This window comes from Idiotropiscis lumnitzeri, chromosome 1 (genome assembly GCF_059441095.1).
Source record: "Idiotropiscis lumnitzeri isolate Australia: NSW breed Sydney's pygmy pipehorse chromosome 1, RoL_Ilum_1.0, whole genome shotgun sequence".
Classification (NCBI taxonomy): domain Eukaryota; kingdom Metazoa; phylum Chordata; class Actinopteri; order Syngnathiformes; family Syngnathidae; genus Idiotropiscis; species Idiotropiscis lumnitzeri.
Genome location: NC_142391.1, coordinates 12788984 through 12816857, shown reverse-complemented (window position 1 = coordinate 12816857; position 27874 = coordinate 12788984). Strand labels below are relative to the sequence as shown.

Here is a 27874-nt window from a genome sequence, read left to right as displayed (position 1 = left end):
TCAAATACATAAAATAGTCAGGATGTGCCAATGTTTGTGTAAAGGAGGGAACCTTTCATCAAGAGCTGTTAAAAAAAAATCAACACCATCCTGTTTATTGTCATGGTTCCAAAATAGTGAATTTATTTGCAAACTCTTTCGCTCGTGTGGGGTTGCGGCAGCACTGCTCTTGTTAAAGTCCATTCACGGCTTTCAGAGCGCAGCCCACTCGAGGATCCTCACATTGTCCGTGGCCAAAGTGCAGACAAAGTACTACTTTTCCTGGGTGGTCCCACTCGTTATAATACACTCGCACTTGTTGATTTACGGCTCACGGTTCAACTGCTGCCAATTATCGTGAAAGACCGCCACCGCCAGGAAGAATGAGAAGGAGGTGCCCTGGAATGTGGAAAAGGGAAGGAAGGAGGTGAACGAGCAGAACCAGGTAGCACCGAGCCCAACTCGTTTAGCGTGGAGCTAATTTGCTTATGCTATGTCAAGATAAATGAACAACAAAATGACACTGTCAACTCGTGTTGCGGTAACTCTTGAACTTTTTAAGCACCTGTTTTCAGACCTAATTAAATTCAGGTTAAGCGTTTGAGACGAAAACACGCGACAATCGCTCCTGCTTGACGACACAAGTCAGCTCAGATTTGAAACCTTCTGATGCCCAAAAGTATCGACTCTACTCTTGATTCAGAAATCAACTAAAAGTGTGCATTTCTTTTTAACCTTATTGTCGAGCTAGAGCGCCATCCTTTTCCTTTCATCTAACTTGTCGAGAGTATCTTAAACTTAAAGAACCTTAAGTGTTTTGTCCTGTATGTAACACTGGTCAACAACAAATTATAATCAGAGATGGCTTTATATGTCCCTAAACATAATTTGCACACTGATTTGAAAAATGTTGGTCCTTCATCTTTACTTTACTTCTAGAATGTGATGTTCTTGACATATTTTTATGTATGACCTGTAAAAGCTTGCACAATATGGATTTTAAAATACACGTTTGCGAAAGAAAATGCTCCTGTTGCTGGACCTTACCCCTAATTCATATATATATATATATATATATATATATATATATATATATATATGTGTATATATATATATATATATATATATATATATATATATATATATATATATATATATATATGTATGTATGTATGTATGTATGTATGTATGTATGTATGTATGTATGTATGTATGTATATATATATATATATATATATATATATGTATGTGTGTGTATATATATATATGTGTGTGTATATATATATATATGTATATATGTATTATTAGAAAAGACTGATGTGCTTGATTTAAAAACAATTATGTAAGATTCCGAATCAGCGCAAAAAAAAGTGATTAAGAAATGTACCGATAGTAAAAATGTGTTGCTGAAACGTGCAAAGATTGAGAAGTGAGGTTTATCTAATTTTTCACCATTTATGTTTTTTCATATTATGATTGTGTGCTTGTGGCTTCAACGTGCACCCTCCCCCCACAAAGAACTTAAGTGTCTTTATTTTGCATCAGCTGTTATTCTGTAAATTGTGAGTTAGTTATGATTACTTGGTCCATTTCTATCACTAAAGCATGCAGTTCGATTATCCAGCTGTGCTTACACCCACAAATTGCATCTTCCCTGGATTCCACAATTTACAGAGAAGGTCGTCTTGTTTATCTGAAATTCGGAGTGTAATGCATTTTGTGTTATTCTGGCTCCAGTAAAATGTTGGAATGCAAAGCATTATTGGTATATACTTTAACTAGTAGGAAGCATGTGCTCAATGTGAATCCACTGCCTGTCCGCCTGCCGAGAGGCGCCCCGGTTAGCTTGCGCGCTAGTTGGTGGCTAGCACATTTGACCTTGGCATGGAATATTCCACAAGAACCCGATGGAATATATTCCATAACTCGTAGGAATATGTAGACACAAGAATGATGTGTGATGTGTGGTATTTATCTAATTAATATATTTTATTATTGTTGTATTGCACTGGAGAGGGGAGCTCTCTAATCTCGTTGCACACTTGAGTACAATGACAATAAATGGATTTCTGATTCTGATTCTGATTCTGATTCTGGCATTTAATAGACGGTTGAGCAAGGGCATGGTTTTAGCACGTTCAGCGGACACGGCCAAGTATTTGCGATTGGAAACAAGAAATTTTTCACCATTTTTCAACCTCATTTTATACACTTGTTTATGTTTTTTTAATCATTAAAATTAGTGAGGGATGTTAACAACACTCTGTGATGTGCCAAATTTACAAGACATTTATTCTATAATTCTGATTATTTATTTACATATCGTACCGTACACCAAGGTCCAATCTCTTTCCTTAATGTATTTTCAACGTTGATCCTCGCTCACTCTGTTTTCATATTAGCGCCTCCCATCAGAGGTCTCATCGAGGTGTTGAGGAGAACAACAGAGGTGAAAGGAGACAGGAAAGACAAATGTTTGGATAATTGAGAGGGTTACTCCTCCACATCGTCATTTTATGGAAACGCCTGTCAAACATGAGTCACAAAATAGTCGTCGATTACTATTTGGAGCACATGCCAACTTTAAGCTTTATGTTTCAAGTGGAATTAAATTCAACTGAACTCGCGCTTTCCTTTTTCACGTTCATCACGATTAGATGCTGTTGATAAGGACTTTACAAAAAAAAAGAAAAAAGGCATCCTGTCCCAAAAATATTATGCTCAAGAAATGTGTACATGACTTGCGCCTGAGTAAAAAAACAACCATAGGTATGAATCCATTTTGAGCTGTGCGTTTAGCGATGCTAAGACAATGTCATAATATCTTGATCTGTCATACATAAAAAATATAGTAAGATGGCCTTCGCGTATGTATATGCATTGTTTTTGATGGTCGCCTCAGTGATGTGCTTTTTAGCCTGCTCTAGTCTACTTTAAGTCTATTTTCTCTGACATGAGAGCAGCGCGAGGCAGAAACACGTGACCAGTCTTCATCTGTTGACGGTCAAGGCTCTGCTGGTTGCAGGCCTCTTAAATCAATGACAAATTTTCTCGATTTCATTTAAACACATATTTAATTTTTTTTAATCATAAAAATATGTTGTTGTCCAGGCGTCATGGAAAGCCTTCCAAATTTAATCACGCAAACAAAGCACTTGTCCATCCGTATATTAAAGATAATTTTTCAGCACAACTCACAAATTTGTCTTGTGCCAAAAATCAAATAATACCTCAGAAAATATTTTTTTACTGTATTGGAGCATTACATGATGGGATATAATTTATTTTCTACTGATTGGCTTTTCAAGATACTGTACGTTGTGGGATGCACTGAGGGCGCTATAAAAGCATGAGGTTTGTCCGCCTTGTTAAGTGGCATCCAGGTCATTCTTTGCGCCCGTTAAACGATTGTGTTACTTGCATTTCATGCAAGTGGAATCAGCAGCTGCGTGTCGAGGTCGCGCACTGTTGCACGGTTCTCTGTGACCTTGTCAAAAGCAATCACTGCGGTAACACACGACTATAGTTTTCTCCTTCTCATGTTAAGACATAATCTCTCTAATTGGTGTCAGAGTTGGGCTCCTTATGGTGAAAGTTCTGAGGATACCCGCAGACTGACGCGCTCGACTTGTGTTGACACTTGAGGAAAACAAATAAATGGAGCGGGGGACTGGAGAATATTGTTAATCTCGTTTGTGTGTCTTCGCGGGTGGGGGAGTATTAGTGTGTTAGTCCGGTCTTCGAACCACTTCAGCCTGACGGGATCCTTGGATTTAAGTCAATCCCAACTGAGCCGACTTATTAAAACCTCTTTTTCACACCTGCTTGATTTCAACAATGTTGACCCAATAAAGGAAATATGATGTCCTTTTTGCTGCCGCTTAATCCTGAAATTAACGTTTTATGCAGACCGATGATTGATTAGTCAAGTCATTGAGTGTGCTTTTGTTGTATTTTCTGCTTAGCCGGCTTTGGAGTGCTTTTTTTTTTTGTATTCAGTTTTGGTGTCAGTGAACATCAGCACTTTGATTTGTTTGGTATTTAATTCAGCAAATAAACTGCATAGATATTCTCAGGTGCTGATTTGACCTATAAATGCTCTCTAAATTGAAGTGAATACAAATGTACTACCTTGACGTCACATTCAGCAGTACAGTTTATTTGATTTTGAATGCTTCTTGATATTATTTTGAATGTGCTCAACACTTTAGAATCAGCACTTAAACCAAGAATGCATGTGTGCATTGGAACCTCAAACATCAAACGCATTTTATTAACAGCTACTTTTTTGTAATTAGAACAACTTCACCTATAGTCAGTAATGTGAAAAGAATTGATCCGTTCAACAAACAAATGCCAACATAAACCTTTATTAATTGTATAAGCATTAGCAAGCAAATCGCTCTATATTATAACATTTAAATTTATTTTGACTTCCATGGTAATTTCCGTGCAGAGTAATAATGATTCCATAACTTGTTAAACATTGTATTTGTAGACCTGTAACATGACTAAAAATCAGACATAAACCGTCGTTGCAGTTTATCACGGCATTTTCGTGAGAGCTACTTTCCAATATTCTGAAAATAGTTCAATTAGGAAATCACAATATTGCAGACCGCCCCCAGTAGAGCACTCCTACCTTAAGTAGACAAATACTTTGGTTTTATTCAAAACTGAACACTCTTCTCTTTAAAAAGGCAAAATGTTTTAACCTGATTCAGCTCTTGTATTGGATCTCATTAGATTGTGCAAGTTGTGATGTTCTTGCTACTTGGGGCGTGTTGCCTAAATTTCCAAAAGATTTACAGGGTCGTGATACAAGTATGTCATATTGGTCGATTTCAATATATATTGAAATTTTTTTTTTAACTATTGAAAATAAAAATCTGGGCGCAAAGGTCTGAATTCCGATTTAGTTTTATTTTAAAATGTAACATTGAACCTTCAAAATGAGGTCAACAACTATAAAAAAAAGTCATACACTCTGTTCAGTATAGATTAAATACACTCTTATTCAAACGAAATTTGCCAAGCACTTTGTAAACAATTGTCATGAATAATGCAAATAACAATGCAAAAAATTAACATGCGACAAATGTGTAAATAAAAAGTATTTTGTGAACGAATAAATCAGAACAAACTTAATGTATCTGTACTTTTGTCACATGAAACAAATGATGTGTTTGGTCATTTATAGAAATAAAAAAAAAATGCAAAAATTTACAAGGATTAATCAACCACTGCTTCTCTGTAGATTTTCCTGAAAAGGAAGGTGTTTGAAGACGTACGTTTTACATTTCCTTAGTTGGGCCGTGATGGGTCGAAAGGCTGTGGGTCCTTCTGCTCCGTTGTTTTATTGTATTAGATCGATAATTTATCGATGCCACTTTCTATTGATATCGATCATCTGAATCCCGATACAAAATGATATTGAATTATCGGCCCAGCCCTAATTTACAGTTCATTCATTCATTCATTAAAAAACAATTATGGATCCCTACGACTAACTACTGACACATTTGCATAGTTTCAGCCTCTGCCCTCCTGAAAATTGTGCATTTACTACAAATCATTTATCTTTAGTTCTCTGTATGTATGCCAGCGACGTATGGTGACAGGCCGAACAATTACTGTGCATGCGCTTCCACTAGATGGCAATTAACCTTTTTATCCACTTTTTGAGTCGTGACGTTATTTCAAATAAAATTCAAGTAGACGCCCTGGTGGAATTGTGGTTGGGATACACTGATCTATACTGTATTCAGTTTTAAATACAGGCATATTTCTAAAAACATGTGCCAAGATCATCCGTGATTCCAGCACGAAAGGCCACCACTTAGCGTCAGGGTCATACAAGTCGACTTGGTTGGGCCTCGACCCCCGAATGCACCTGAATATCAGTGTGCTGATGTCCGCCCTCTGTCCTCTCACCTGCGACCTCTCTGGAGACTTGCGCTTTGTCCGCGGACTTCCCCACGAGAAGCGCGCACCCTGACTTCAAGCAATTAAAGCTGTGAATAGCAATCCATAGGGAGCGTGACAAGAAAGCCTTGGCGAATTCAAAAGAGACGGGCGGCTTTCGGCACACGTGATTTGTAGGCCTCGCAGGGAGATTAGCAAAAGTTCAGGAAAGATATAGACAGACAGTTTTCAGTGGATGCTAAATACACATCGGCAGGGTCACGCACTCCTTTCAAGCTGATGAGGTAGTTAAGACTTTCTCTTGCGTGGTTAGACGATCGCCTGAACGCTCATCACCTTTTACTGAGAGGAGAAAAAAGACCAAGCTTAATGAATGCGGAGCATAGACATTAATAAAACTGGAAATAAAGGTCTAAAAATTGCAAGTAATCACTGAAAGTGAAAGGGCCAATGGGCGCCCATTGAGATACTCTTTTGGGTGCTAGCCCGTTGCTCCCACTAATGGTCTGTTGCACTGAAGTAGCACCAGGAATGCTCACCCTCTCAATGCTTCCCAACTCGGGGCACGCATGGCAGCGCTCCCATTTTGTGCAAGTGTTTGCCTGGCTTGTCATTATACTTTCTAGAGAGGAAAGAAAGGAAAACTCATTCTAGCACACTCGCCCATGCTGTAATGAACAGAGACGACATATTTATGTTTTTGCCAGAGAACACTTGAAACACAAGAGGGGTTTAAGTAAAGAGAGCGTCTGTCTTTTGGGCCATTTTCAATATTTCCCCCCTTAGTGGCCCACGGGGCAAGTGAGGGGTTGCTTCTTTACAATAATCAGGTGACCAGGGGGAAAATAGTGTGGCCTTAACAAGCCCAAATTAAAAAAGAACATCATTTTCATTATGCAGTCAAACACAATTACAAGCAAATGTTTTCTCTGTGGAGCTGCCCCTGCTTTCAGGGTCTTTGTCCGCGGCTCCTTAGTGTGTGCAGAGAAAGGACCCGCTGGTCAATGGGCAGCTGAGTGGCGTGTTCAGCGGAGGCCCACATCCTTAGCCCCCAGCACAGAATGCGTTTTGTTCCAAGAGCAGCCATACATTGGGAGCAGATTTGTTGAATTAGAGAGCACAGCGGGAGATGGGGAAGCGGAGGCTAAGTGATGGGGACGACTTGTTGCTAGGTGACTGACACACAACTGCAGGATGCCACTTTTCAGAGCCTGGCACTCCTTGTCCGTTTCTCTTGTTTGCCACCCTGCGCGAGATAAAACGCACACAACCACTCGCGTCACATATTTTGATTTGTCTACCTGATAAAATTAAGATGGAAGAAATAAAGACTAAATGGAGATTACTGCAGATAATCTTATTTTATCGTATCTCTCGGTCTGAGAAACAGCCCACTTTTCAACTTTGGAAATCTTCTGCCGAAGTGATATCAAGGAGGAAAAATGCTTCCATGGGCAAAAAAGGTGCATTACCTTTACTGTATCTGATATACTGGTTAGTATCACGTCTGACATAAAATATTAGTGTCATACAGACACCCTGTGCTATCAGCAAAAAACGGAAAAAAAAAAAAGTCTTTTCCTGAGGCTTTTAAGTGACACACAAGGTCAGCCAGGATTTCTGTAAACCCCCACACCCTTATAGGCAATGCTGCCAGGAAATGTTGCCATTTGAAATGTCTTTGTATAAATATATATTGTGTATGTGTGGCGTGTATGAATGTGTGTGTGTGTGTGTGTGTATGTATATATATATATATATATATATATATATATATATATATATATATATATATATATATTATATTATATTATATTATATTATATTATAATATTTTTTTCTTTTTTTAAGGCGCTAACTTTGCATTAATTCACTCATTCATTAATGCCGCCAATCTTTTTATTGCGCATTAATGCCGTTCATCTTATTTCTTTTATTGTGAAAGTCTGTTGCTTCCGGCTGCTTCGCGCTCCCTGGAACAGGCGAAAAAAACTCTGTAGTCCATGATCGCGGGAGAGCGCACAATGAGTGAAGGCGAAACAGGTGGAAAGCTCGTCGCATTTCGGCATTTGCATTTGTTATATCAAGAAAGTTTTACAATGAAATCGTTTTAAAATCAAGTTATTTTTAATGACGTGACCGTCGTGAATTTCAAGTACACAAATGGAAGTAGGATTTTTCCAGCGCGATAGAATTTAAGTGGCAAGCACAAAGTGGTCTCCTGTTAGACAACGTACTGATTTTTTTTTTTTTTTTCTAACTGTCGATGGCTGCGTTGACAGAAAAGAAAGAAAAACTAAATAAAGTCAGTCATTGGACTCAGCTGCGTTCAAAGACCACTTACACACCTGGCCATTTGAAAAACTCATGCTCATTCTATTCATCAAACCGCTATAAACTACACATCGCTAAACAATGCTGGCTTTCTAACACGATGCGCCATCACTAATGGTGACTGTTTCGTCCAAAGAATACTAGAGAATACCGATTTGAGAAGGTTTGATCCCCCACACCCCCAGTCACAGAACGACGAACCCCAAACTCCATCAAATGACTTTCTCTGCATATTCCTGGGATTATTTTGAGCTACTGTAGCAAATTTGAGCCGATTTCTCTCTCCCTTTCTCTTTCTGTCTCTCTCTGTCTTCGTTCTTTTTTTTCAAGCACATACCACATTTTGAATGTGTAGGTGATATTATGCGTACTATAGAAGGAAAACGTTTTGTAATTGAGTTAAATTAAAAACTAAATAAAAAATCAATCCTAGTGATGTTTTTACTTTTCTTTAGCACAGCGCATTTCCTCAATTCCATTCATATCATTACAGTTTCTTCTACATTTAAAAAATGGATTGGAAAAGTGAAATATGTTTAGAAAGTATTTTTTTCATTATTTATCGGTAGTTTCATAATAATAGTGTCACTCGGCATAGTGTATAGATTTTTGCATTCAGTTAAAATGCACAAAATACTTACTAAATTCATATTGTGTGTAAAAAGGCAGCAATAAAAAAAATCGAATCAGAATCGAACCTAGTATATACATAAGAATCGAACCTAGTGTGTGTGTGTTTATATATATATATATATATTAGGAGCAGTTGTAATATCATTGTCAGTCAATTGCTAGCATGTACATGCAGGTGCATTCTGATTATGTATTGTCATAGCTGTCATTTATAGATATCAGTCGACATATCTCTTTTCTCGGTGAAAAGAAACTATAATGCGGCGGCCGATGCTGCAGCGTAAGGGGGTGATTACTCACGCCTCTCGTCTCTACAAGTTTCACAATGAGACATTTTTTTCCCTGTCATCTTGCACCACTTTATATTCTGAGCTACCGAAATAGGCAGTAGAGATTCAGGGTTGGTGTCGCTCCCTTTCAAAGCTGTGCCTGAAGGTCAAAACCACATCCACCCCAATGAAAAATCCATTGTTGAATTGAATCCCCACCTTGTGCCGCTCTAATCCTTTTCACCAAGGAAGCATCTTTACTTCTTTGTGCTGCCTCTGGTTTATGAGAATATCAGGGCACACCTGTGCCCTGAGAAAAATTCCCCTGCCCTCTGTAAAGCTGCATTATCCAGTGCAAGGCCATGGTAGTCATTGTTTCTAAAAGCATTTGGAAGATTGCAAATGGTCCTTCAGCAGGGCACAAAAAGAAGAAAGATACTGTTTACAATATGTGATGGTTCGGTGAACCGTGTGGAGGGAAAACAGGACCCAAGAGCAACCGGGGAGAGGTGAAGAGGTTTTATTGGTACGGGAAGAGGGGAAGCAGCGAGATCTGGAACCGGGGAAGGGGACCTGGAGGTGGAGCGGCGTGGCGGGTCAGACGAGACTGCGGAAGCGAGGATCGGCGGGCAGGTGGCGAGGCAGCGGGAGCTGGGTGCGGGAGGCGGGCAGGTGGCGAGGCAGCGGGAGCGGCGAGCGGGAGGCAGGCAGGCGCCGTAGCGGAAGGAGCGCAGGCGAGGTGATCGGCGTAGCGGGGAAGACGCAGACGAGGTGGCGGGAGCGGGAAGCGGCAGGCAGGCAGGATCGGGGCGGCCAAGGTGCAGGCGGCGATCAGGAACCCGAAGGTGGGCAGCAAGGGCACGGACTCGGACGGGCGCTGGGCGGCTGGAGGGAGAACACGGAAACACAGGGGTCAAACACGATCGAGCGTCAAGGCAACCAGGCGAGAGCGAGGTGAGCGAGGACATGAGCCAAATACCACGGTTGGTCACGGGATAATCCGGCGTCTGGCTCCTGGCAGCACTGAGCTTTAATCCCGCGGTGATTGCCGCTGATGTGCTGCAGGTGCGCAGGAGCCAACGCCTGCGAAAGCCGGGGGCGTGCCTGGATGTAGCTGACGGAAGCCGCCGGAGTCCTGAAACACAAAATCCCTCAACTCCACCAGGCCCCCCAAACCCGAACCACCACAGTACCCCCCCCCCGAGGGCTGGAAGAAACGGGCTTGAGGAGAGAGACGTGAAACGTGGGATGAATCTTTAGGGAGTCCGGAAGCTTGAGCCTGATGGAGCACGGGTTAATTATCTTTGTGATGGGGAAGGGACCAGTGAATCGAGTAGCCAGCTTACGTGAGTCCGTTTGAAGGGGAAGGTCGCGAGACGAGAGCCAGACCATCTGGCCGGGCTTGTAGTCTGGAGCCGGGGTTCGATGGCGGTCGGCCAGGCGCTTGTTCCGCTGCGCCGAACGGGTGAGGGAAGCCTCCACCTCGGCCCAGACTCCCTTGACCCGACGGAGGTGCTCCTCGACGGAGGGAACCGCCACGGCATGCTCCTGCTCTCCAAATAAGGGGGGTTGGTAGCCGAGACAGGCCATGAAGGGAGACATACCTGTGGCGGCGCAGGAGAGGGAGTTGTGGGCGTACTCGATCCAGGGCAGAGCCTCACTCCATGACACAGGGTTACGGACCACCACGCACCGCAGCGCGGCTTCCAGGTCCTGGTTGACCCGCTCCGTCTGCCCGTTGGTCTGGGGATGGTACCCGGAGGAGAGACTGGCCGTAGCGCCCACCGCCCTGCAAAATTCTCTCCAGACCTGTGACGAGAACTGGGGACCTCTGTCGGAGACTATGTCCAACGGGATGCCATGGAGTCGGAAGACGTGCTCGGTGAGTAGTTTGGCCGTCTCCAGAGCGGTGGGCAATTTGGAAAGGGGAACGTAGTGCACACACTTGGAGAAGCGGTCGATGATGGTGAGTATGACGGTGTGTCCATCGGATGGGGGGAGACCCGTGACAAAATCCACGGCGATGTGGGACCAGAGACGGCTCGGGATAGGCAGAGGGCGGAGGAGACCCGCCGGGGCTGAGTGGGAGGCCTTCCCTCGAGCACATACCGAGCATGCCAGCACGAACTCGCGAGTGTCCTTGGCCATGCTGGGCCACCAGAAGTGTTCTTGGATGAACTGGAGGGTGCGAGTAACGCCCGGATGGCAGGTGAGCGAGGACGAGTGCCCCCACTGGAGCACCTGGGACCGCACGGCGTCGGGGACATAAAAACGGTCTGAGGGACCCGGTCGGGGATCGGGTTGCTTCCGCTGAGCCTCCCTCACCGTGTGCTCGATCTCCCAGGAGGCCGCTCCCAGGAGGCACGAGGGCGGCAGGATGGGTTCCGGTGTATCTGGACTGGCGGGAGACGAAAACATGCGGGAGAGGGCATCAGCCTTGCCGTTGTTTGAGCCGGGCCGAAAGGAGAGGGTAAAGTTGAAACGGCTCAAAAAGAGGGACCAGCGAGCCTGGCGAGGGTTCATCCGTTTGGCGGACTGCAGGTAGGCAAGGTTCTTGTGGTCTGTCCATACGAGAAAGGGAATCGAGGTACCTTCCAGCCAGTGTCGCCACTCCTGGAGAGCCCACACTACCGCCAACAGTTCCCGATTCCCGACGTCGTAGTTCCTGTCCGCTGGGGACAGGCGTCGGCAGAAGAAGGCACATGGGTGAGTTTTTTGTGTTTCGGGATCCCGTTGAGAGAGAACGGCCCCCGCTCCGGTGTCGGAAGCATCCACCTCCACGATGAACTGTTGCAAGGGATCGGGATGTTTGAGAACCGGGGCACTAGTGAAGGCCTCCTTGAGATGGCCGAAGGCTTAGGACGCCGCCGGGGTCCACTGGAAGGAGGTGGAGGTGGAGGTGAGCGCGGTGAGAGGGCTGGCTACCTTACTGTAATTGCGGATAAAGCGGCGGTAGAAGTTGGCGAAGCCCAGGAAGCGCTGAAGCTCCTTGCGGGTAGCGGGAGTGGGCCACTCCACCACCGCCTGGATCTTGGCGGGATCTGGCTGGAGTTGGCCCTGGGCGATGATGTATCCCAAGAAGTGCACCGAGGGGACATGGAACTCGCACTTCTCGGGCTTGACGAACATGCGGTTTTCGAGGAGCCGCTGTAGCACCAAACGGACGTGTCGACGATGGTCTTGGAGTGATCGGGAGAAGATGAGAATGTCATCCAGGTATACGAAAACGAAGCGGTTCAGCATGTCTCTGAGAATATCGGTCATTAAGGCTTGGAAGACCGCCGGTGCGTTCGTGAGACCAAATGGCATTACGAGGTACTCGAAGTGGCCCAGGGGGGTGTTGAACGCCGTCTTCCATTCGTCGCCCTCTCGAATACGGACCAAGTGATAGGCGTTCCTGAGGTCCAGCTTTGAGAAGATCTGGGCTTCGCAGAGGAGCTCGAACGAGGGGTCGATGAGGGGAAGCGAGGTCTTGTTTTTCACTGTTATTTCGTTCAGACCCTTGAAGTCGATGCAGGGGCGAAGCGAGGAGTCCTTCTTCTTTACGAAGAAGAAACCTGCCCCCAGGGGAGAAGAGGAGGGCCGAATGATACCGGTGGCAAGGGAGTCCCGGATGTAAGTCTCCATAGCTTCCTTCTCCGGTCGGGAGATGTTGTACAAACGGCTTTTGGGAAGGGAAGCCCCGGGGAGAAGGTCGATGGCGCAGTCGTAGGGTCGATGGGGAGGAAGGGTGGACGGAGTCCATGAACTCCTGCAGCATCCTCTCATGGCCCCCTAGCTGTCTTCCCTGGAGGGAGAGAGCCTCCTTGAGGGGATCCGGGGTCGCTGGGTCCATTGTTGGGGCCGGATTATTCTGTGATGGTTCGGTGAACCGTGTGGAGGGAAAACAGGACCCAAGAGCAACCGGGGAGAGGTGAGGAGGTTTTATAGGTACGGGAAGAGGGGAAGCAGCGAGATCTGGAACCGGGAAAGGGGAGCTGGAGGTGGAGCGGCGCGGCGGGTCAGACGAGACTGCGGAAGCGAGGATCGGCGGGCAGGTGGCGAGGCAGCGGGAGCGATGTGAGCGAGGACATGAGCCAAATACCACGGTTGGTCACGGGATAATCCGGCGTCTGGCTCCTGGCAGCACTGAGCTTTAATCCCGCGGTGATTGCCGCTGATGTGCTGCAGGTGCGCAGGAGCCAACGCCTGCGAAAGCCGGGGGCGTGCCTGGATGTAGCTGACGGGAGCCGCCGGAGTCCTGAAACACAAAATCCCTCAACTCCACCAGGCCCCCCAAACCCGAACCACCACACAATATTCTCTATTCATGTGTGAAACCCACAAATGGTTGCAAACACAATTTCTGCCTTACATTTGAAAAAATAACCTGTGATATGCTATAGCTTCTATAATGAATGAAGTTGTGTACATTGTGTTTCACTGAGACGCTGAACGCATTCATATTACTACAGTGTATTTATTCAGAACATGATGACCTTGTCGGCAGTAATTCATTTGGACTCTGTTTTGCTTCCTTTCTTTTGCCTGCTGCAGATCTTGCTGCTCAGTTTTTTTAAACAGCAATTCAGTTGACTGGGGCCGGTATTTTGGCCCGGACAAAAAAAAAAAAAACAGGAAATTGTTGGGATGCACAGATAGCACTTTTTGTAGGCCATGTGCGAATACGAGTACTTGCATTTGAGTGTTTGCCGATACTGTGCACCGGCAATGCCGTTACATCTTGTAATTGTGATGAAAGTGTTTTATTTTACCCGAATATTGTTCAAAAACGTGAAGTGTTGCTCATATATAACACTTTTAAAGTAACAACTTGTTATCAGTGACATTTTAACCTGGAACTGGATGTTTTTCTAACAGTCTCGCCCCGCATTTTGCATACATGTAACCTGTAACACAAGGTATTTCAGTTATGTGCTGTTTCATTGTGAACACGATGTGGAAAAGTAGGAATATGGATGCCCATATTACCTCTTTGTCAACTACAAAACTACCGTACCTCAGCGAAGATGATTATGGTACATACTGTATCGCTAGCTAATCTGTTAGCAGGATTGTGTGAAAATACGCAGCTAATTTACACTAAACTTTCTGGGTTTTTGTGTTTTTCTTTTCTTATCCACTTCAACAATTTCCTACAAAATTCAGGCTGGGTGTGCTTATCTATCAGTTTGGTATTTACAATTAAATTATAATTAGTTTGGTATATATGTTCACTCGATATGGAGAATGAAGTTCATGCATGTTTTTTTTTCAAGAGACATGACTCATTTATTTTCTCGCTGTTTCTGCACAAACTGCACATTTAGATCAGTTGGGAAGAATTAAATGTTGTTAACTGACTGCTCATATTGGCGTAACTTTGCTTGGCCGTCTTGTGTGTGAGCTGATTGGGTCTGCTGCCACATTGCATTGGCTGCCTTCCATACGGCTGCCACGATAAGACGGTATTAACGCCGTCTCATCCTCTGATTTAAATGTTACAAAGTCTTTGGCAGGACTTAAATGACTCTGGAATCCTCAAGATGTGATTTTCATGTCAGATGACGAGCATGTATCAACATCTTTTGATACATTTATCTTGTTTTCCTATCCTTTTGTAACTGATTTTTTTTTTCGTTCCCTGGCTTGAAAATAATGTTAATAATGTTAATAGTGACAAATTCTGCCTGGCCTGGTTTCAGTACCACACAGCAAATTTAGCAACATCCCTGCTGCTGGCCTGCATTGAAGCTCAGAGTTAAAACTTTTATTGATCACACCTTCCTCTTAACTGAGATGTTTTTTGTTTTTTTTTCAGACATTGCCTAAAGAAATTCTGTGCTTGGGTGTTGTACATCTTGCTCATTTACACTGACCCCAATCCTCAGCACATCCATTGATTTAATCTTCCCTGGCAGGAGCACCCAGAGCACCCCTCTGCTTACCCTCTGAACATGCATTTTTAATCAGTATATTAAGATGTCACATAACAGTCTGAGCTCATCATCTGTGCCGCTGGTCATAGCACATAGGAGTCTGGATATTTAGAGCACCATTAGCTTCCTGGTTATTATAAGTTGAGAAAGTAGACGTGAAAAATCAAGCCCTTCGTGACGGTCAAACTGAGCTGAAATCTGATATTTGAGTCTCTCTTTTAGAAGCTATTAAGAGACATTGCACGGTGACAAATAAATGAGATCATTTCACTCGTCTTCTCAAGGTCTCTGAAGTCTCGTCCAGAGTCCCGTCCTTGTAGCACTAGACTGCTGATGCCACGCGGTGCACTGCGAAGCCAGCACGCGGATAAATATTTGAAGATGTGTGAGTGGCGAAAGCGAGATGACTCTGAGCCTGTCACTTGTGCTTTGGAGTCGCGGCATCAAGCAGGGACCTGCTCAGTGACATGGCGTAACTCGAGCAATGACATGAGCGCGCATATACACCCGGCGCCCTCCCTTGCCCACACAGATAGCCCTGTCAGCTATTTCCTGTCACACGCATCACCCTCCAGGTCCGGTGGTGAGCTATACGTGCACACAGTGATCAGGCAGCTCACCAGCTCTGCCTTCTCCTGCCCCGTACCTAGACAGCTCTCTTCATGCTAACGAGCTCTGTCAGAGTGGCATTTGGCATAAGCCATCAATAAAGCACAGCTGACACACAGTCAGACTCTCGCTGGCTTCTGCCCCCTACAGTGCAAACTACTCGCCATCCGGATCAAGTGGAGGACTCTTACCATTACTTTATGATGTCATCCAATGTCACTTGTGTTGCATGCTTTTGATTTAGGTTTTCATCTGTGGCTTGCTTGTTTATTTTGGGGTTTTTTTTAGTTGGCTGAATTGCACCAAAATTGGGTAGCTTATTGTAATAGACTGTCAGCAATATCACCACCATTCCCGGACGTGACTTTCAGCTGCTCAGCAAGTCACTCACATAGTTTGCCTGGCATAGATTGTCGAATGTTTGATACAAAGGCTTTCGCGCACCGAAAACTCAGCCGTTGTAGAACTATTTATTACCTCTACTAAGATGGTTATGTTTTCCTCACTCTTAATTTGTTAACAGGATTATGTGACAAATGCTTCGCTCTGTGCGTGTTAAAGTACCGTAGCTGTTGTTTGAAGGTTTGTAATTCTCATAGCATCGACGCTAACTTTCCGTTCGCCTCTCTATGGCATTTTGCATCATACGTTAGGATTCTGGTAGGGAACTCTCATCAGACAAAATGTCATGGTTTGTTTGAAGATTTTCGTATTTCGATATACAATGTTGAATTCTCTTGTTTTGTGTCTTTTTTTTAAATTGAACTTCAACCGGTAATATCAAATAAACAGTTTGATGCAAGCTCGCAGTGTGAGCAAGAGAATGAGAATCGATGCTACAGAATACTTCAGAAAGAATTGAGATAATAAATTTGCATGCTTTTAAGTGTGTGGGAGGAAAAAAAATCATGAAGGTGGTTAACTATGAAAGTATAACATTTGGTGTTGATCCAAATGTTTGTTATCGGTGGAGGTCGCACGCTACTTTGTGCCATTCCAGTTTTACAGTAAATTAGCCGATCCAATTCTAAGACAACCTCATCCAAAGAAAATTAAGAGTGCAATTTTAAATCGACACACTTCAGTGTGTGTTCAGATGTTCAGATCGCTGCTCATCAGTGTTTGGCGCTTGTAAAATAGTTTTATAGGAAAAACAATCAACTTGTAATAACCTTTCCCATCCTGATAGTGACAAGTGTGTAATGCAGCGCCCACTTTAGTATTTTGTTTTCAAGTAGAATGAAGTCACTGCACTAGGAGGCCCTTTTATGATTCATGCACTGCGAGTGGAGTTCAGGACTTAATTAGGGGAGTACATGGCAGTCGCCATTTAAAATATAACTAGCAAGTGAGATATGATGAAAACGGAGGTAATATTGATTTCTGTTTTCTAGATCAGCACATACAACTCATCCTAAAGAGACTGTATGTAAAGGTCACAGAAGAAAAAAACGACTACATACAAAACGGGCAAAAGAGCAAGTCTGTCAGAAGAGACATTTATTGACAGTCGTGTGTGGAAATGAGTATGTGTGGGTAGTAAATAGGAAGAGGCACAGGCTGTAGACAATGTGAAGTGGAGGTGAGGCCCGGGTGGCACGGCTGCGGTGTTGTGACCTGTGCCCCGACTCACGCATCATGTAGCTACCCGGCGCCAGAGGACCTCCTGACTGTGATGAGTTTTGACTCCTGTCACCTTTGGGTGTTGTCAAGATCCTCTGACATGGCCAAGGAGTTTGATTTTTTTTATTTTTTTTTTTTTACATTATTTTCTTTTTCTTGTTTTTTTTCTCTCATTTTTTTTATCATTTCTGCTGCTTAGAAATGGGTAAAACTGGTCTTTTGAACTTTCATCAAAACAAGCCTGCAGATTGTCATATTTTTTGGTGATATGTAAGTGACTTATTATGTTTTGGGGAGAGGAGCTTGTGCACTCTGCGTGCTGGTGAATAAAAGCGACTTGGAGCGTGTGGGTGGCTTTAGAGGGAGGTCTAAAGACAGAGTATTCAATCAACCCCCCTATCTGACTGTTGGTTCTTTAGATGTGGCACCACAGCATGTTGACTAGAAAGGTGTTCTTGATTTTGTTGAGTATCTCTTGTTTGACTTCCTCTGCCAGACGTTTGGACGGTGAAAAAAAAAAAAAAAGAGCTCACGGTTCACTAGGGCTCAAAAATCAAGCAGGGTTTGAAAAGAAAAGTCCACCACGGGATTCTTATTTTCTCTATCCTTTCCCAGATAAAAAGTAGTTCCAATTTGCTGTTTTCTGTCCATAGCCGAGTGCAATAGTGGGTTTACTTCTCTTAATGACCAGCTTGCCATTTCAGCTCTAACAGCAAAACACTTCCTCTGGCACACAATCACGGTTGTTGTGCAAGTTGTATAGGCGGCGCTTTTGTTCATTAACTTTCTCTGCGGTATATGCCTCTCTCGAATACAGATAATATATGTCAATGTTGTCTAATGCTCCCCTCCCGCCTCCCGGTTTCATTTAGCCACTCTCTGGACAGAAATTGACTGCATTCAAGAGTGGAATGGATGTAATAATTGCTTGCACTCTATAACATACTCAGTAAATGCACCCACCCTTAAAAAAAAGGAAAGGAAAAGAGGGCAAGACTCAATGTATCTCTTAATGGATTTTTGCCGAGCGTTTGCCGTTCAATCGCACCATATTGTTTGTTTGCAACAGGTGAATGTCCTTTGACTTATAAGAGGACTCCTAGAGGAGATGGAATAGAGAGATTATGAGTAACATTCACTCGAGCATTGCACTTTTATGCTGCTTTTCAGTTGCAGTCATCAACAAATACATATTTACAGACTTTTGATATTTTTTGAAGCTCTGTATTAAGTGCAGAAATGCAGATGGATGAAAAACACATTAGAATTTCCAAAAATGAAAACAATCCATTCCGTAAAACTGGTTGACGTCAAATTACAAACATTTTTCATACAAATAATGGAGAGTGAATAATGAAACCATAAAAATCTTTACATACATAAGGGGACATCTTACGCTCATCTCCAAAAAATATTGCAGCATTGGGGCCAATTCCTTTATTTTTACTGTCGACTGAAAGCATTTGAGTTTGACGAGACAAGCAGTTCATCTTTTATTTCCATATTTTTACATCATGTTGCCCAGGTGTGTTTTATTACATGGATTATTCCAACAAATAGTAATGAATGTCCACTTAGTTTCATGTTGATGAAGACGGAAAATCAGAGATGTGGCGCAAACGCTTGTCACGGCCGGCCGGCACGACCACTTGGAATGTTTTAAATAAGAATTAAATAAGTGGTGGAACCTACTTGGGTTGGTGTAGATCAAAATTCTGGAAGTTGGTTGAAAGTAACACCATTTGGGGTCAAAAATGAACCGCTGCACTAATTGGGTCAATTTGACCCACCTTCTTTTGTACAAAACACTCATTTTTGGGGTTTATGTGTGCAAAAATACCAATTTTGGGTTGTTTTCTGCAGTAACCACGTGTAAAGTTGGGTCAAATTGACCAAAGTAGTGGAATCTGTCTTTTTTTTTTTGTACGCCAAATTTTGTTATTTTTAACCCAATTGTTTTTAGAGTATATATGGAGCATGCAACTATACTCGTAGGCATGTCATTCTTTATCTTCTGTGTAAAAATGACTAATATTATTGCTGCTTGGTTGGCCACTCCTATTTTTCATAAATCTCCAATCTGGATGTACTTTACTGCCCCCTGATGGACAAAGCTGACACACCAGAAGGAGCGGCACAATGCCCATTGAATTTTCATGATGGGGCATGATGATGTTTCATTCATTTTATTGTTTATTCCATTAATTACACGAGTAAAAGATTACGTTTGTTCAGTGTTAATTCACTTAAAACCACTGATTTAAAGCTAGGTTGTTGTTACCTCTTAGTAGCAGGCATCCATCGAGCAGCTGCCAGCGTGTCACGCGGGTCATATTCCCGTGTTGAAGTCATCAAGCTCTGTCTCCGCCAGATCCGCCTTGCAGTAATACGTAAAAAAAAAATAGTTTTCTCACTTTTCATTCTAGAGCGACCACAAACCCTGTCTTAATTTACATAAACTCAAGAGCCGCAAGACAGCATCTGCATCTAAAAATGTTTATGCCGAAACATGAAAATGGCCATTTGTATCAAGTGTGTTGGAGGGGGGTGACATCTAAAACAAGCTGGAGAGCGGCCCTCGAGACCGGGATTGGGGAACCCTAGATTAAGTCCATGGGCAACATGGCAACTGCTCAATAAAATGCGTCTTGTTGCTATTCAATGAATTGTTTTACTCATATTGTACTGGGTAGCCACACCTTTTGCTGTCACAATAAGTGCTGCTTCCTCTTCTATGGTTTTCATCACCATTTTCCTCGTTGCTATCACTGTAGTGACATCCCGAAGCGGTCCAAGAAAAGCAAAGCATATAAATTTAATCCTCTCCATGAAGTGTCAAAAATATTTGGTGACTCTGTACACTGTGATGGTTTGAACGCTGCGTTTTGTTTGACCTCCAAATTTCACCTGCCAGTTTTACGGCGTAGCGCTACATTTACAAGCCGGTAACATTACAAAATCTCAAATGACATTGTTTTGTTTGGCCTTGGTGTGTAAGTGTTGCACTCTCGTGTTATGTCAAAGAAGTCATTTGAGAGCCGTGCTGTAATATTGCATTGCAATAGGGTTATTCAGCGCGGCGCTCAATACCATATTTGCCAAAGTCGATAGCATCCACATGAATCGGCTCATCGGAGATGAAGTCAAATATCACGCTGTAACGACGGTGTTCTTGTATGCTGTGTGAAAACAAAAGATTGGGGGAGGAGTATGTGTGTCAGGACTGGGCTTTAGCATGTGCCCCCCCCCCTCCCCCGTTGCCTGCTGTGGCCTATCGGCTCCCCTCGATCTATGTCAGCGGGGCTGTGTGAGTGAAGGACGCTGGATTACATACACTAGGGGCCAGCGGGTCAACGGATAAGAAGTCTTCTCTGTTACCGCAAATCCACAGATTAAACGTAGCGTCAAGAGCTCGTACTGCCCCGGGGGCAAATGGCTCTGAAAATACGACTCTCTGAGAGCTTTAGCTTAACCCTTCTTTCACCGTGGCGCAAGCAGCCAACCTTTGCACAGAGCGACTGTTAATTCTCTTCACATGAGCCGGACTTTCAAATACACTGGGGTCACAATGAGGTTAAGGGGGTATATTGTTGACATGATATCTTAATTGTAACGTTAATCTCATGCGGGGATGGATGAGTTAATGCAAAAGTCAAATGGCAAAGCCCGGTGCAGTTTTCTGCTCTGCCCAGCGTACATTAGCTTTGTGTGATGCTGTTTCACATCGCTGATTGCGCCCTCTCGATGGCGAGTTAGGCATTTGGAACAAAACCTCTCACAAACACAATCATCTACAAGGAGAATATATGCAGGGTTCGTACGGATGCTTGAAAACCTTGAAAGTGCTTAGATTCTAATGTTGTGTTTTTAAGGTTTGAAAAGTGATTGAATTGTGGGTGAAGTTTTTGTAAATGCTTGAAAGTGTATTTGATATGTCTCGGTAGTCTGACTCAATAAGCTAATTATAAAATGCAAATAATAATAATAATAATAAGTGTCCTTATCTGTTGGTACGAACCTTTTATTAGGCATAACCAGCTCTGTCATGCAGCTCAACGCCGCCCTCAAGAGGACAGTGGGGCATTGGTCCATCATGCCGGGCGCTTATTAGTTTAATGAACGTTGGCTGTTAAATAAAAAATACAAACTTTGGATAAAACCTGGACCAAATCCTCGTTTGGCCCGCTAAAAACTATGCACAAAAAAGAATGGGACGCCACAGACATTACTAGCCCTTCACGTGAACTAAAGTTAGCAAGGATGCTAACATTTTGGAAGTTACTAGAGATGTCTTTCAGCACTAGATCACATGTTGATTACAAACGGTTATTATGAGCAACGAAAGGAAAAAAGTGAGCATTTGTCAATGATAAATTATAATGTTAAGAACTTCCGCAACTGACATTTAAGGTCAGCTGACGTTAGCGCGTATATGCCTAATGCTACATTCACGGCAAACCCGTGTGAGCGTTCCGCTTTGCTTAATTCGCTGGTGTTTCACTGCGGAGTGTTTTTGGACACACCCGCTTTATTCGCGCCCACCGGAAGGCAATGTTTCACAAATTTTCATTAAAAAAAAAATCATAATAAATTACGGCACACCACTTAAGCAAAACGATTAGTAAAAAAAATGATATACAGGTTAATTATGTACCTTCATTCATCTAGTTGAAGAGAATTTACTCTACGTGGTCAGCATGCATTGACTCAACACAAATATTAGAAAGTAATATATTTTTTGTTAAAATAATTGACTTTGGCTAATTTTCTGTGGCACACCTGATGATCTCCCACGCCACACTACTGTGCCAAGGCACACTGGTTGAGAATCACTGGCCAAAGGTAAACACTGAGTGTCACGGCTAGCCCTACAGTTGCAAGGTTGTGAATGACAATAAAAAAGAAATTGCCATTTATATGTTCATGTATGTTTCGTTTAATTGGTAAAATGTAGGTGGAATTAAAACCCTAAAAAAAATATTGAGAGACATGCATTCAAATCAGACGTTGCCTAAATATTTGAATAGTAAGCTCAAACTGATCAAATATATTTTCATTAATGGTAAACAATTTTAAAATTCTCCCTTCTATTTAACTTCTCTGGCATCCCTGAAAGCAAAAAAAAAGTTAACTATTGTCTTTTTGTTAATTACGTCAAAATGGTAACATTGTCATAATCATCGCTACAATTATAAGACAAGATCTACTTCAGGGAAAGTGACTGAGGTATTGTGAAATAAACAAAATATTTTCATTTCATTTATTGTCCTTTAATTAATGCGGAACAGTTTTGTTAATATAAGGCGTGTGTATTTAAATGACACGCCGTTTACAAGCAGAAATACAGTGTGAATCATTCTGTGATGTGTGATGTCATTAAGTGCTGTAAGTAAAAGAACAAGAAATTTGATAAAACAAACACAAATGGAGACACGTTTGCAAACACCAAAGACATTGCGTAATCTACAGAAACACTGCTTCATTTTATTTCTTTTAGGCTTGGATTTTTTTCTCAGATTTCCCCTATTTTTCCTACAGACAACTTTTGGTGACCTCAAACAAACATGTCTATGGATTGATTCACACAGTTTTATCGCCTTTTGAAGGGAACTGGAAAATTGATCTCGGATGTCCTTAAAAAGTGCTTGAATTTGGCCATGGAAAAACGAAACGATAAGAATTGGACCAATGAGGTTTGGTGCATACGAACGCTTTGGTGTGCTTGTTTGTGGGCTGGGCGGCGGCGTGGGGGCAGGGCAGATGGCGAGAGCAAGGTACTGTATAGGTCTGCATGGGACTGTGGCAGGATGGCTGTTGGTGACAAGCTCTTGTAGCGTCTCGTCTGCTCCAGTGATCCTCGGGAATCTGGGTCATTTCCAGCCGGTTCACATGGAACTATTCCCCACTCCTTCCCTCCTGCTGCCCTGGGCGAGCTATGACCCAGCTACATTCGAATAATGATGACGAGGACACAAAGTAAATGTCTCTTATTGTCATTTGGAGTTTAAGTGAGAGTTGGTCACCACCCCTCCCGTTAGTCTCGTGACATTAGCGCCCGGTTTATGTCATGATTGTCTCCCTTCATAGAATAAAAATGTTTATTTATAAATAGTCTAAAGCTATATGGGTGTTGATGCAAAAGATTTATTCTGGATTTGGCAAAAGCATTCATACTATTATTCGTAGACTTTTTTTTTTCATCTTTACATGTTATTTTTTTATATTGTTCAAATTTCCCCTTTGCCTTTATTTTAATGTACTCAATATGGTTTTTATTTAGTATGCCTTGGCCAATGTTTGCTTTATTTGCTTTCATCAAAAATGTCAATAGGATGATGTTTTATTATATTTATATGAAATAAGATGCAAATCTAAATTAATTTTAATAATGTGTGAGGTGCTGAGACATCGAGTATCTGTCTAGTCGTTTCTGCTACACATTGTGGAAAAACAAAAACAAAACCAGATTATCTTGCGATTTGATATTATTTCAACATATTATACGTAAACCATTTCTTTCTGTAGTGTTCAAAATGATTTAGATGGAATTATATTGGAAGTCATCTGTGGTGTTTTGCTCCTTTAATTAAAATGTGGTCATTTCCACTTTTTATTTCTGAAGCGTGAGTAAAAAAATGAGCACTTGGACAACATTTTCTTGGAGATTCAACATGGAAGGCGGGTGCAATAAGTCACATTTGGTGAGCAGACAAGCGTCTGCTGAGATGTGGATGCATGAAACAAATAGACAAAGGGGGGAAAGATGTTTGAATGAGAAGCACTGTGTTGCCGTGCTCCATGTGTGGAGATATTGGTGTCAGGAGGCCTCAATGACATAGGCCTTGCCTCAGACGGGAAAACAGGCTTGCTTGTCATTTGGATACTTTTAAATGAACAAAATCCATTTCCTGCATGCCTTTTTTTCAACGGCATTAATGTTTAAAGAGTGTCTATAAACCAGACACGTAGCCGCAGACTACAATTGTTATTTGCAGCCTTCCGTTTAAGGGATCAAAAACAGCATGGTGATTTATTGATGGGCTCTTCCTAGAAAAAGTCCTTGTAATTTCAGTTTGGGACGGGCAGACTGTGGGGATGAAATATTTACAGGCAACTAAATATTTCAGAATAGCACCATGTCAATATACCTTCAGTGCAGCATCCCGTGGAGGTTTTATCCTTTATTTACCACGGCTGCTGCGATAATACGTGCATGTTGACCTTGATCAGCAAAACCTCCCGGTTGGCAGTCTGACTTAAATAAACGCGGCCTAATAGGCTTTATTTGTTCGTCGACGCGAGCACGCTTCTTGCAGTTTATGCAAACGGTGAGCTTCTTGAACTGCACGCTTTTTACTTTTTAATCCAAGACGACGCGTCTGCAATAAACCAGCAAGAGAATGAACAGCTTCCTGTGCAGAAGGCATTTCATAACCCCGCATCAAGCGTCTATAATTCATGCACAAAGAGCCCGAAGGGGGATACTGCACACGGCGTGCACGCGCGTGCACGCACGAGGACGAGCCCGAGTGCGTGTGTTTGTGTGCGTATACACCCGCGCGCGCCACTGTGAAAATAATATCAGGCCTTTCCGTTAGAATGAACTTTACTACTGTATCCAGCCATGAAATAATCTGACCCGACACTTCAAACCATCTGCGCTATCTATCCGCCCTCTTATTTACTAAATCAGCCTGAGCACAAAACGGAGTGTGGCTGATACTAAAGCCTGCCAGGGACATCGTCATCGTACGTACTGTTACCACACACGCGTGCGCGTCTCTCTCTCAGCCTCCATTTAGTGCACTTTAAGGTAGCATCAATATCACATTGATGAATGCACTTTAGTGTTAAATATCAGAATACAGAATAATGCAGCCGTATTTTTAATAGGCTCATTTTCTGCTTAAATATAAAATATATACGTCGTAAACAGGACCGTCAATTAGATATTATGATTTTCATCTAATTTTCAGTACTGATATGTTTTCAGTTCTGTGAAGGCGTGTTGTTGTGGATTCAAGTGTCGTTTTTGTTGGAAAAAAAAGAGAGCGAGCGAGAGAGAAAAATCAGCCCCTCTATACAAAGAGCTTGCTTGGAAACCGCACGACTAAGGACGCCCAGCAAAAAGGTCAAAATGTTTATATATTAGGTTTTGAGATGGGAGGCGCTGCGATGTGCTTCGCGCCCGATTGGGCCAACTTGACAGTGATTGACGTGCAGCCATGGTAACCGGGCAGCCAATCTGCCAAGTCCAATAGGAAATCATCTGAGGGGCTTGACTGTCTTTTTCTACCCCTTTAAAAAAATACACCTCTGCTACGGCTTGAATCTTCTCCTACTTTCGATCCTAACCCACGTTGATAAATACGTCGCCGCGCCGTCGTTCGTTGTCCGGTCCTTCCGAACCTTTTGCCCGCTAAGTTTAGCCAAAGCGAGGATGCGGTAGGTTGCTCCCACCCTTTCGGCGACATCGTTCCTCCTCATCTTCCTCGGTTCGCTTCAACTTTGGGGATTGCCTTGTTTTTTGTTTGTGTGTTTGTGTGTGTGTCTGCGTGTGCGTGCGCGCGCGCGTCTCGGATTGCCTTGGCGCGCGTCAAGAAGCCAACCGAGACGACGTGGAGGAGAGAGAGGAGCTCGGAGGGGGAGACCCGGGAGAAGCCTCCATGTTTCAGCTGCCCATCTTGAATTTCAGCCCCCAGCAGGTCGCCGGGGTGTGCGAGACTCTGGAGGAGAGCGGTGACGTGGGCCGCCTCGGCCGCTTCCTGTGGTCGCTGCCCGTCGCCCCGGCGGCCTGCGAGGTTCTCAACAAGAACGAATCGGTGCTGCGGGCCCGGGCCGTGGTGGCATTCCACACGGGCAATTTCCGCGAACTCTACCACATCCTGGAGAACAACAAGTTCACCAAGGAGTCGCACAGTAAGCTACAGGCACTGTGGCTGGAAGCGCACTACCAGGAGGCCGAGAAGCTGCGGGGACGCCCGCTGGGGCCGGTGGACAAATACAGAGTGCGGAAGAAGTTCCCGCTGCCTAGAACCATTTGGGATGGCGAGCAGAAGACCCACTGCTTCAAGGAGAGGACCAGGCACTTGTTACGAGAATGGTACTTGCAGGACCCCTATCCGAATCCCAGTAAAAAACGGGAGCTTGCACAGGCTACCGGACTTACACCCACACAAGTAGGAAACTGGTTCAAAAACCGAAGACAAAGAGACAGAGCTGCGGCTGCCAAAAACAGGTGAGATTTGCTTCTTTTGTTCATTCAACTCACGAATATTTTAACTCGAGCACTTTTTAATTTGGACAAAAAAAAAATCTGTCTTCATTGCATTTTAGGCTGCTCTATAAGATCCTAAAATAGTGTGTGTGTGTATACATATATATACATATATATATATATATATATATATTTATTTTTATATATATATATATTTATATATATATATGAAACACCACAACTGAGAAAATTATTTTTAATCTTAATTCATGTAAAATCCCACACGGGAGTGGGACCAATGCTTTTGTTTACGAAATGACCGCATTAATAGCTTTGTTTATTTTAGATTACATTATCTATTTATATTTTATTCTTATCCGAAGGCTGGCGTGCTGCTGCGATTTAATGTACAAAAATAATAGTCCTATTATAGTGGCTGATATATTGTAATGATTTGGTTTGTATATATGATGTTGTCCTGATTATCTTATTACTACAATGAAATCAAACGCTATTCTATTGTCTTTTTGTTTCCCGCCCCCACAAATGAGACGCGTATTTTTACAAGAGCAAAATATGCTGATTTGTGTTCGCCACATAATAGAATGCAAAAACATTTGCCATGCTCGGCAAGCGGTTCTTTGTGACGCGGTGTCCTCTTGTCCAGGCTTCAGCAGCAGGTCCTGTCCGGGGGCTCTGTTCGCTCCCTAGCCGACGAGGACGGCACCGTGGACCGTCTGGGCAACGCGTCCAGTCCGGAGGCGAGCCTGTCCAGCAAAGCGGCGGCTTCGGCCATCTCCATCACCTCCAGCGACAGTGAATGTGACATCTGAGCGCTCTCCGGCTCAACTCTTGATGAATGGAAGCAGCGGGAAAAAATGCGGGGCGATTAACAAGTGAAAGACAATCGAATACAACGACTCATAGTGCCTGCGTTGAGTTACACACATACACGTAAACTTGGATATCAGACATCTGCCAAAAAAAACATGCAAGGATCTGCGAGGCCTATACTTTTATTTGCATTTGACCCACGAAAGACTGATAACTTCCCCACTGAGATGAAAAAAAAGAAAAAAGAAAGTATAGCGAGCGCCAATATAACCTACTGTTTATCCGTGGGTATTTCATGTTGAAAAAGAACTGTGCTATTTTTACGTTTCTTTCAAAAGTTTTATAAATAATGATTATTTGCCTATTTAAAAACCATACGCTCTGTCTTTTGGATTTCATCTACATTCGCTTGGTGTTTTTTAATACTTTACCTTGTGCACAGGTGAACCTGTTGAGCATGCGCGCTTTAGTGACATTGTGTTTCAAGTCAAAGGGAAAAACAAGTAACTTAATAAAATAATTGTGGCTCGAGA

The 27874-nt window shown here is 43.1% G+C and overlaps 1 protein-coding gene across 1 annotated transcript; it reads left to right on the top strand.

The window, feature by feature from the left end:
• The first annotated feature begins 207 nt into the window (after positions 1-207).
• Positions 208-27874, top strand: six6a (SIX homeobox 6a). The gene is made up of 3 exons (XM_088317759.1): positions 208-424; positions 25892-26528; positions 27175-27874. Exons 2-3 carry the CDS (start codon positions 25957-25959, stop codon positions 27338-27340), a joined length of 738 nt encoding a protein of 245 aa, XP_088173885.1. The 5' UTR covers positions 208-424; positions 25892-25956; the 3' UTR covers positions 27341-27874.